We start from the raw sequence: 12,405 nt of genomic DNA on the forward strand, positions 1-12,405 counted from the left end.
ATCGTGATTATGTAGAATGAATTCATGCACATGTATTTTATGCATAAACATATAAGGATGTTTTTCCATGGAATGTGGAAAATTCCAAGGAATACTGATTTGGTATATGGTGGTATGCATGAAAAAAAAAGATCACAACAAAATAGTGTGCTAAGGCACCCAGATTTTTTTTGCCAAGTAAGTGGTTATAGTTGAAGATCTTCTCCCAGAGATGTGTTAGAAAAGGAAATGCCCTCCAAACTCTCTCAATTACTGTCTGCCATGAGTGAGATGCTGGGGAGAAGATTTGCATGCTATATAAGTGTCCCCTGTTTTCCTAAAGTTCATCTCTGATGATATGAAATACAGAAAATTTAGGAAAAGTCCTCTTTTGAAGAAGGGACCCTAACAAATAGGACAAAGGATAAGAAACTGAATTAAAGCCATGGTCATAGTAAGTACAACATACCTTATAGAGTCATATCATATGTCACTCTGATTCAAAAACAGATAACCATAGGTTCCAATTCTGGCTCTGTGACTATCTTATAACTTGAGATAGTTACTTCTCTGTCCCTATACTCCTTTAAAAATATGAAAATTATAAAAATGTTCACCTAATAGGGTGATTTGGTAGCTTATACTAAAGAATGTAGAGGGAAAATGTTTGTTCCTAATTTAAAAAAATGTTCTTTTATATAAATGGTTCTCTTCCATCTTTACCCATTGTCAGGAAGAGTGGGAATAAAAATCACTTACCTTAATTGGTTGTATCCAGGAGCACGGCCTAAACTGGTCACAGGCTTTTTGGCCTACCTATGAAGAAGCTGTGATATTTAAATTACCAGGAGTGGTTAGCCTTTAGATTTAGAATGTTTTTGGACTCTGAGTAACCTGGATTGATGGATGCAAATTGCAAACAAGGGTAGGAACTGGGAAGAGTTGGAATTTATCAGTGATTTTCTGGGATTAAACTCAAGTTGGTGCTATACTAAAATACTCCTGGGAGTATTCTTTAGGGCCCCACATTGGCCCTGTCATGTCAGCAGCATCCCTTTGGCTAAGATGATACATGCATTCCACACCCCCCACAAGATTCCCTTGGAGAAAGGAAGACATCCATGATCTATGGGTGTTTTTTATTCTTAACATTCTGGGCTCAATCTCATAGTTACTGCATAGAATCCCTCAGGGAGAGAATTAAGCCAAAGTTTTAGACACTTCAAATGAAATTACTTTCAGATTCTATTCTGAGAGTAAAATCTTTCAAAAGGGCCTTACCCATTTTCTCTAAAAGAAATCCTTCTATCTCCCGAATCAGCTATGAAATATATTAAAGTTTATATTTATGAATATTGCCCCATCTATAAAATATAAAAATCAAGGTAGTTCATTTTAGAGCCCAAAAGAAGAACTCAGAAAATTCAATAGCCTACTTGTTAAATAAATGCTACAATAAAACAAAAATATAAAATTAATCTGATCAGCATTGCTTTTTTAGTTGAGTATTGAGAAGTGTCAAAGCATATCAGTGGTTTAATCCCCAAATCACATAAAAAATGCTCTAATTCTTTTTCTTTTTTTTTTATCTTTAACCTATCTCTCCAGGACTATAACTCATTTCTTTCTTTTTTTTTTTATTTAAACACCTTGATTACATACATGATTGTGTTTGGGTTTCAGTCATAAAAGGAACACCACCCATCACCAGTGCAACATTCCCATCACCCAAGTCCCAAAATCTCCCTCCTAATTCTTTTTCTAACACTTTTAAAAACATTATTAGTAATTCCTATTCTAGTTTTTTTTTTTTTGCTATTTTAGGAAGATAAAAATTGCGTCTAGGAAAAAAACAACTAGACCTAACTAATAATCATAGACCAATTTTCTGATACTGACTTTTTCTAATTTTGTACTGGCAGCACAAAAAAATTCATCTTTTAAAGTTTCCAGACTCTTTACATCCATATCACAGAATTTGGTACTGTCATTTACAATAAAATAACAGATGGGTGGAAAATGCATCCACCATCATCAAGAAACAAATACCTTTAAATGATATCTTTTTTTTTTTTTTTTTTTTTTTGCAGTTTCACTGTTTTTCAGTGAACACAGAAAGTTGCATGGGATCATTTGTTTCAATGGATTAGTCTATAAGACTTGAAAATATACTTTTTTTTTTCAGTTTTACTGTCATTTTTTAAGGGAATGTGGCAAACTGCCATGACCCTAGTTGAGACTTTTATCATCTGAAGCCTGGACTACTGTGGCAGCCTCCTTAACTGACATACCTGCCTGCTATCCATCTTCTCCTCTCATCTCTCCCCAACACTGGTGCCAGATTAACCTTCTCAAAACACCTCTTTCATCATTTTACTCCTCCCTCCAATAGCTCCTCATTGCCTTATGGACCAATTCCAAAACTGTCTGAAAATGTAAGGTCACCAATGCTTGGTCCCTTACCTGCCACTCTCAGCTTAGTCCCCTGGTTCTAAAAGTTTTAGTTCTTCTATACCACCACCACATCCCAAAAACCTGGGCTTTTACACTGGACTTTTCAGTCTTATTCTGAATGTTTTCTTATCCCCCATGCTTGCCTCTGGTTTGTACACTCAGACTCTCCCCATCTTTAAGAAGTAAGACAGGAGATCATTAGTGTACCATAAAAAGTCAGTAATGATTAGCATTGGTTTTATTTTATTACTTAAAGACTTTATTGAAATATCATAGTTTATAATATTATCAAAGTCATCATACTATAGTTACAGAGCTATTGTACCAATGCCTACATTATCCTCCACCATTATCCTACAGTTCTTTCCCTTTCTCACAGCCTCCTCAGTTCCCAGTTGGATTGATCATGTCTCAGCATGTGTTTTATAATAGCATGCATTTTTAAATAGCTCATTAGTCTTTTGGTTCTGTTTTACTAAATTTTTAAATTACTAATCCTTTAGAACCTTTATTGAAGTGTGATATACAATCATAAAATTTAACTGAGCATAATATCAAAGATGATACATGTTATACAACATATCAGAATTAGATTTCTTTTTATTATGGCAGAATGATTTCCCTTTGCATTTTGTTTATCCATTCACCCACTGGTGGGCATTGGACTTGTTTTCATTTTGTATCTATTATGAATAATACTGCTAATAAATATTCTCACAAAATATTTCTGTACACATATCTCTTAGTTTCCTTTGGTAGATTCTTAAGTGTTAAATTGGGTCATGTGGTAAATATATTTTTAAATCTTTAAAACATTGTCTTTCATTTTATAGTGCTTCTTCAACAGCCTCATTTATTATGATAACTATCATTTTCTTTACTATGACTACAGTTTTATGAAGTGCTAGCTCATTGTGCTTTTAAATTTCCTAATATACCATATCATGCTTAACTGCACTTTTGTCATTTTTTTCCTCGTTTGATGGTGGCTCCTTGACTTAGAAACATCTTGCATGCCTTTTTACATAGCCCACTGCACCCCATCTCACCGGATATACATAACAATTATATGATACTTAACTTTAAAATATTATAATGTATCTGTAGTAGAAGAAAACAGAATTTAACAACGTTATTCTATGTCTCTTCAAACGTATTATCTCATTTAATTCCCATCATTGTAAAGTAAGCATAAGAAATAAAAACAAATTCAGAGTTTAAGTAACTTGCCACCAAGTGGAAAAGCCATTAGCTTCTATTTCTTCATATTTATGTAAGTTCGGTCTTTTTTTCTCACCAGTGTTCCACAAGTTGCGGAGAGGGCACCCAGACTAGAAGTGCTGTTTGTCAGAAGGTGCTGAAAACTGGAGTCTCAGCTATTGTCAATTCCTCCTTGTGCCCTCCCCTGCCTTTCTCTTCATCCATCAGGCCTTGTATGCTGGCAACCTGTGCACGTGAGTAGAGCGCCAAGGGGACGGGAAGATGAAATCACATAGAAGCAGTCAGAGCAGTAGCCTTCTCCAAACTCAAGACTAGGAAGAAATTGTTGGGCGGTAAAGACCATGGGAAACAGCAGGCTGGAGAACTCAGCTGGAGATGGAAAAAGAAACTTAATTACAGGAGGCTCAGAAGAATTCTCTTCTCCCCTGGAAAAAGAGTTTGCCAGCAGTAGAGCAAAGTTCACTTGATGGCAGTCAGAGATCTGGAAGCTAGAAGTAGCCTATTACTAATGAAGTCTAACACTATCCACTCTGGGGTTTTAAACTACTTTAAACAGATTTGTTCTGTTTAATATTAATCCCTAGAGTTATAACATTTCTGTGCTCCTCTGCCCATGTAACCTCGAATCCTGGGGCTCTGCTGGAACCAAAGCATAAATATTGAAATGGAGACAGTCTCCTTCCTTTTGTCCTCTACCTCTTTTTAAAATACTCACTTCTTTCTCTCTTTTTTAATCCTTGTAATGAGAACGTCCTTTCCCTGATGCCCCCGCCCTCCATCTAGAACCCTGAATCTTAGTTTCCAGAGTCGGAGCCACAGCAGGGTGAGACTAGGCGGCCCCACTGCAACTCACTAGTTCAGGTTTTGATGGTGGCTGTGCCTTGATGGGTCTCAGCAGGGAGCCAGTAACTCTCTGTAAAACCGTGTAAAACCAAAGATGGGAAATGAGTAAGCCCTGGCTAGAATAAAGAATCAACTCGGTGATGCTTTCTCGTTTCTTTTCTTTTTTCTTTTCTTTTTTTTTTTTTTTTTTTTTGCTTCTCCCTCTTTCTTTCTCTTCATCTTCCCACTCTGTTTTCCCCTGCCGTATCTCATGCCTCCACCGGTTTTTTCCTTGTCTTGCAGGGCCAGGTCGTCCATCCACAAAGCACAACCCCCACATTGCTGCGGTGAGGAGGGTCTATATTCAAACACGAAGGCAGAGGAAGCTACACTTCGTTGTGGGGGGCTTCGCATACCTGCTCCCCAAGACTTCGGTGGTGCTGCGCTGTCCCACCAGGCGCTTCCGCAAGCCTCTCATCACCTGGGAAAAAGATGGCCAACACCTCATTAGTTCTGCCCATGTCACTGTGGCCCCTTTCGGCTACCTGAAGATCCACCGCCTCAAGCCTTCAGATGCAGGTATTTACACCTGCTCTGCGGGGCCAGCCAGGGAGCAGTTTGTGATCAAGCTCATTAGCGGCCACCGCAAGCTGGTGGCCCGGCCTGTGAGCCCTCAGAGAGAGGAGGAGACCCTAGCGGTGAGAAAGGGGTCCCCAAAGGAAGCCCTGCAGCCACACAAGCACCAGAATGCAATTTTCTCCAATGGCAGCAAGCCTGAGAAGCGTGGCCTTGCAGCAGATCCTGGGAATCGCTACGATGACCTGGTTTCCAAGTTGCTGGAGCAGGGCGGCTGGCCCAGGGAGCTCCTGGCCTCGTGGGAGATGCAGGACTCCACAGAAAGGAACGCGTCCTCGGAGGAGGACCAGAACACAGAGCAGGCCCAGCTGCATCTGCCCTTCACCTTGGTGACCGAGCAGAAACGTCTGGATGATATCCTCCGCAATCTGTCGCAGCAGCCCGAGGAATTGCGTGACGTCTACAGCAAGCACCTGGTGGCCCAACTGGCCCAGGATATCTTCCGCGGCCACCTGGAGCAAGAGGACTTGTTCCTGAAGCCTTCTGAGCGGCGCGGGCCGCCAGTGTCGGTCCCTCCTCATAAGCTCGTGTCGGGCTTCAGCAGCGCCCTGCGCACTTTGGCTGCAGGAGAGGCTGCCGGCCACGCGCGGAGACCCCAGCGCAAACCCACCATCCTGCGCAAGATCTCGGCAGCCCAGCAGCTCTCGGCCTCGGAGGTGGTCACCCACCTCGGGCAGACTGTAGCCCTGGCCAGCGGCACCCTGAGTGTGCTTCTGCACTGCGAGGCCATTGGCAACCCCAGGCCGACCATCACCTGGGCCAGGAACGGAGAAGCGGTTCAGTTCAACAACAGGTGAGCATGGTAGTTTTGTTTTGTTTTGTTTTGTTTTTCAAGTCAGGGTGGGGAATAAGGGGCCAACGGAACTGCTACCTGTCCGAGGCACCTTCTTCCTTCCTTCCTTCCTTCCACGGCTTAGGGTTTCATTCCGCTTCAGCGATCTCTCTGGTTGCAACCTTGGCTCATCACTTGACCAGAGTACATCCCAAAGACACCGTGATTGTTTTCTTTCAACTCTAGGTTCACCTCTTTCTAAGGTAATGTTGCCAGCCCTTATCCTTTTACGAGTCCAATCACAAATGAAGTCCTTTCCAGATGGCTTTCAACTTCTAGCAGAAAGAAAGATGGCATTCGTCAGGAGAGATGAAGTCGTGAGATTTTCCTATACATGGATGTACATGGAATCTGTTACACTGAGTGAAATAAGTCAGAGGGAGAGAGATAGATGCAGAAGAGTCTCACTCATCTATGGGTTTTAAGAAAAATGAAAGATATTTTTGCAATAATTCTCAGAGACAAAAGAGATGAGGGCTGGAAGGTGCAGCTCATGACATGAAGCACACCACAAAGAGTGATGAGTGCAGTTAGAGAAATAACTACATTGAGAACTATCCTAACAATGTGAATGAATGAGGGAAGTAGAAAGCCTGTATGGAGTACAGGTGTGGGTGGGGTGGGGAGGAGGGAGATCTGGAACATTGATGGTGGGAATGTTGCACTGGTGAAGAGGGGTGTTCTTTATATGACTGAAATCATACAACTAAAATCATATTTGTAATCACGGTGTTTAAATAAAGATACTTTTTAAAAGAAGAAAGATAGCATTACAGGTCAACTTGTGGGATGATCCATTGAAAAGATTAGGCCGCAGCTGATTTCTCCTCCTGTGTGGTCCCCTGGCCAGTGTAAATGCAGCCAGCACCTGCCGCTCCCTGGGGGTTCTCCATTGCGGCTGGAGAGGACTATTTGTTCCCAAAAGCTTTTCTTCCCAGCTGGACCTGTGATTAATGACCCCAGAATCTCTTGGTGTCTCCGTTTTGATGTGTCATGACCAGGATGAAAGCATGTATGACTGGTTTCTTTGGACTACAGCCATTCATAATGTAAAAAAAAATGGTATTAGAAGTGATATTCACAATATTTTTGGAAGCTCCCTATGTGCCAAACAGTATGCCCAGCTTTTTCTTTATAATTTATTATAGGGGATGTCATGCGTTTACAATGGCATTGGCATTTTTGGACCTGCTGTGAGCGTGCATCATGCCTTTTATATACATTCTCTCTTCTTCTTCAAAACGGTCCTGACCTAGAATAGCCAGGAGAGCTGGCATCGAGTTGTGCTCTCTGCCAGACCAAGAAGATACAGATCGTTTTATATGTCCCTAAATTCTAGAAGTGGCCCTGATTCTAGAAGTGGGTATCTTTTTCTCCTACACTTCATAGGAGATGAAACCAAGTCCTGTAACTTGCTAACTAACCTCTGTAGCTGTTAAGAAAAATAAAGTCATGAATACATGATTGAATACGGAGAGTATTATACTGAGTAAAATGATTCGAGGGGAGAGGCATAGATACAGAATGATTGCAGTCATTTGTGGAATATTTTAAATAAAGAGAAAATAATAATAAGAAAAGTGATAATAAAAAAGTAAAATTAAATAAATTAAATACATAAATAAAAAGTAAAAATAATAAGAAAAGTAATAATACCCAAAGACAAAGAGATAAAGACCAAGAGGATGGGTCCACAGTAGGAAGCTTGCCACAGCTAGCAGAATACAGGAGACTACAGTTAGGGCAGAGATGACAATAACTATGACAGTGATGGTTGAAAATTATCACTATGGACAAGAATTGGGTGCTGGTAAAGTGATACGTATGATACCCCTACAGTGCAAATCACCATGTCTAAAAGAAATAAAATGGAAGAAAGAGGGAGAGGGAAAAGTATATATAGAGAGAGAAATTAGAAAGAAGGAAAATATGTGCAGTAGAGGCAGGCAAGGGGAAAAGTGGGAGGAAACCTGGGGACATTGTTAACATTGTTAGCATTGGTTAACCAATTGTTAAATTGTTAAAATTGTCAGGAAATATGCAAAGATAGGCATTGTATGACAAACTCAATCATGAATGACTGTATCTGTGTTATCTCATGGCTATTCAGTTCAATTTATTTTTTAAAATATAGACCTTATTTTTATGTAGCACAATCAACATATGTAACAAAAATAAAATAAGAAAATACTTGAAATATAGATTAGAAAGGAACAAAGGTCCACCAGTCCAGATTTTTCAACTTTTTAATCTTCTCTGAATCTTCATCTTTTAACTTCTTTATCATTTTACTCTTTTCTAAATCATTCTCTGTTCTTTTAACTAGATATACTTCTAAATACTATCAGTCACCTAATTCTCTCTTCTAGCTTACAGGCTTTGGGTAATGAAACAAAGATACATTGTGTTAAGGGATTATGTCATGTTTATTTATATGTAACTGCATTTGTTATTCTAACCTTCACTCAATGAGATTGACATCACCCTCCAATTTTACAGAGAAAATTAAAGTGCAGTTACTCAACCAAGATCATATTTTGACCAAACCAGATTTAATATTAAGTTGATATGATTCCAAAGTAGTGTTTATATCTATTCTTCTGATACTTGGTGAACATCCTTCCAACAACTTTAGTGCCTTTAAAATGTCAATATTGCCTCTTGATTTTAGGAGTACAAACACAACCAGAACAGCTTTCTTAAGAATAGTAATCATATAGACATAGTATAAGAAATAAGATGTATGCTTTATATGCACTTGATCTGGGTTCTGTTTCTAGCACCATATGATTCCATGAGCATCATTGGGTTTAGTGGGATACTTGGAGTTCTAAGTGCTTTAGAACCTTAGAGCACCACTGGGGTGACCCAAACAATCCCTATGCTCCAGATCCACATTAAATCACCCAATTACTGAGAATTCCAAGGTGAATTCCCCACACTACCTATAAACATTGCTTGGGAAACTTATAATTTTTTAACTAAAAAAATTGTATGTTTAGGGGCATTTGCCTTGCACGTGGCTGACCTAGGATAGACCATGGTTCGATCCCCCGAAGTCCCATATAGTCCCCCAATCCAGGAGCTATTTCTGAGTGCATAGCCAGGAGTAACACCTGAGCATCACCGGGTGTGACCCAAAAACCAAAAAAAAAAAAAAAATTGTATGTTTATCCTTACTATGTATCCCACAGTTTTCTTAGTACTTTCATCTTCTCCCAAACCAAATGGGGATAATTACAGTGGTTGTTCCCAGGTCATAGCTAAGAAAATTGATGTTGGACCCACAGAAAAACTAGACAGGTTGAATAGAGGCAACATTTCTTTTTTTTGTTTTTGTTTTTGTTTTTGGGCCACATCTGGCAGTGCTCAGGAGTTACTCCTGGCTGTCTGCTCAGAAATAGCTCCTATCAGGCACAGGGGACCATATGGGACACCGGGATTCGAACCAACCACCTTTGGTCCTGAATCTGCTGACACTGCTGTGTTATCTCTCCGGCCTGAGGCAACATTTCTGAGAAGCCTGGCTGACACATTGTTTCTCCCCAGCTAGTATTTTCATTCATCAGCTAGATCTACTTTTCGAATATTTTGGTTTTTTTTCTTTTTATTATTGAATTAAATAATCAAAATGCTTAAATAATATAGAAATCTATATATTTATATTCCCACTAGGCATAGACCAAGCTTCAGGTCTTTAGTATCTACTACAGTAGTGAGGATGAATGGAACATAGCAGTAAGGAGGTACATATTGGGATTGAGAGAGAGCACATCAGGTAAAAGTACTGGGGCTGACCCAATATTGGTTTCTGGCATCTCATATGGTCTCCTGACCATAATCACACTCAGGTGTGAATCCTTAGTAGTGTGGATCCAGGAATAACCTCTGAACATTTTTAGGTGTGACCTAAAGACTAAGTAAATAAATAAAACAAGTAAGAAAAGTTTTATAGTTTTTTCCACTATCAAGATTTTTTTCCTTCCTAAATCTATCATTGACAGACCATTTTAATGTGAGTTAGCAGCATGTGGTAAGGGAAATAAGAGATTGCCAAGCCCAATTTTTCACATTATACTGCTTCCATTTTAGTTGACCAGTAAAATATATGACTGAGACTTAGTTCTCCAAGTACATAGTTTTCAAGTACTATTTGAGAAAAGAAAGTGAATGTATCTGCACAGAGTATGCAGATCTGCACAAACCTGCCATTTGGGACTGCTTGCAATGGGTTTTTAGTGACCTATTTTGTGTTGCTCTTTATTACTTGTCATATTATTGTACTCAGTAATGGTTCAGAAACGATCATTTATTTAAAAAAAAACGTGCTGAAATGTCAGTGTTATAGTTCAGTTAGTCTGTTTTTGCTTAGTACCTAAATCCATCTTTCTGAAAGAGTCTAAAAAATGCAGCTGTCTATTGGTTGTTAGGAATTTGCAATGTATAAGAGTATACTCTAAATATCCTGTGTCAGCAAATAGGTCAAACAAGAAAGAATGTGACCAAGAGACATCTGTTCTTTTTTTGGCTTTTAAATATGCCAAAGCTAAATTTGAAATTAGTTTCATAAAAGTGTCATTAACAATCTAGATATGATTGTGTCTCATCTATGCTTTACAAGTTGAAATTAATTCATTTGATTCTCAGAAGTACATGTCAGCTTCTCAAGCAACAGTTTCCAGCATATCCTTAAGTGTATTTTATCAGACGAGTTCATCACAATCCCTACTTCTTTCTTTATTTCCCAAACATCCTCAGGCTTACTCCAAGCCAGATGCTACGTTAGCTACTGATGATAGAGGAAAGACTCATTTCTGTGCATAAAGTTCAAAGCTTTGTTTGGAAACCAGAAAAGTAAACATCGTATTTAAGTGATAAGAGACAGCTATATGTATTAATTCATTCTCTAAGTTTCTATTAACCTACCTATATTTGCCAGTTATAATACCTTCTTCTTGGCTATTGTGAGAAATGAAGCAAGTCTGCTTTGTTTTACACCTTTCCTGGATTGAGACTTTAGCTTCGTAAACATAAACTAGAAATACCTTCTCTGGACCATTCTAAAATGCCATTTCTCATCAGACCCTATCTATTTTAGCCAAATAGTTAATTTGCAAAATTTTTATTACCATTTGATATGTGATATATTTATTTTCTGATTGCCTGTGCTTGAAAATACTTCCTTTACTGCTGTACTTGGTATCTATTAGGTGCTAAATCATGACTGAATAAATCAAGTAGTGGCATGGACCTAAACGATTGGCACAGGTGTATCAGTAATAAGTCAGATCATAAAAGGGGTTGGGCAGGAAATGAAATCTGATGTAGTAGGAAATTATCTGATGACTGCTTTAGATGGTAGGTAACCTGAGGTTCTCTGCAAGCCTGCATGATGCATGATCACACATATCCAAGGATATGACATCATGAAGAATAGCATTTCTAGATAAGTGGAAAGTACAAATACCTAAATCTAAAATGAGTTTGCTGTGTGCAAGGAAACCAAAAAAAGATACCGTGTTTTCCAGTGTATAAGACGACTTTTGAAATAAAAGAGTCAACCGAAAATCGGGAAATCAGGGGTCGTCTTATACACCGAGTATATCCCCAAAAATGTTTCAATATGCCACTAAACAAAAATTGTCTGAATATTGCCACAAAGTGAATTTTCCAACTCGATCCTGCACCAATTACTACAAGGCTGCTCGGACCACCTCTCTAACTCAGCCAATCCAAGCAGGCTTTTCATGCATGCAAATTAGACAATGTTCTGTACCGAATCTACACTGTAAAAAGCCTGCTCAGATTGGCCAGTCAGAGCGGAAGTCTATTACAGTATAACCTTTGAACCTTTGCTTGTTGTGATTGGCTCACTGTGGTACATACAGTTGCAGCACAGGAACGTTCTGTCTGATACAGCGAATATAGGCCTAAACCTATGTTTTAACTGCAAAATTAGGGGTCGTCTTATACGCCAGAAAATACGGTAATTTGACTGAAGAATGGTAGGCAAAAGATGTTGTACTGACATAACAACTATGACCAACAACCTAAAGAAACAGGTTAGGTTTCAATCCTGCCTTTCAAAGGGTTATTTGAGGGAATATTACTTAGAAGAGTGAAATAATCTAATCACTGTTTTTAGAGACCTACCCCAGTTACTTGGTCACAAGTAAACTTACAGATGCATAAGGGGCTGGAGAAGAAGCCAATCACAAAGACTACTTACTATATTGTTCTAAATATATTTCATTATGGGAATGACAAAGAGAGAGAGAAACCAGGTCTGTTTTTATAATAGGTTAGGATTTGAAGAGACAAATAATAAAAGGAATAAATATGATAGTTTCTAAATCATAATTGGGTTCTAATCATATGGATATGTGATATATCAGAACCCATTGTGTGAATGAGTGTAAGAAATATATATATACACATTATACTTCAATAAAGTTGACTTT

The 12,405-nt window shown here is 38.8% G+C and overlaps 1 protein-coding gene across 1 annotated transcript in view; it reads left to right on the forward strand.

Moving 5' to 3' along the window:
• ADAMTSL1 (ADAMTS like 1) overlaps nucleotides 1-12,405 on the forward strand; it is a 503,362-nt gene that overhangs the window by 338,970 nt on the left and 151,987 nt on the right. The window contains 2 exon segments of the mRNA XM_049769401.1: nucleotides 3,734-3,887; nucleotides 4,780-5,905. Coding sequence (XP_049625358.1) covers nucleotides 3,734-3,887; nucleotides 4,780-5,905 — 1,280 coding nt within the window.

Source organism: Suncus etruscus, chromosome 1 (genome assembly GCF_024139225.1).
Source record: "Suncus etruscus isolate mSunEtr1 chromosome 1, mSunEtr1.pri.cur, whole genome shotgun sequence".
Lineage (NCBI taxonomy): Eukaryota > Metazoa > Chordata > Mammalia > Eulipotyphla > Soricidae > Suncus > Suncus etruscus.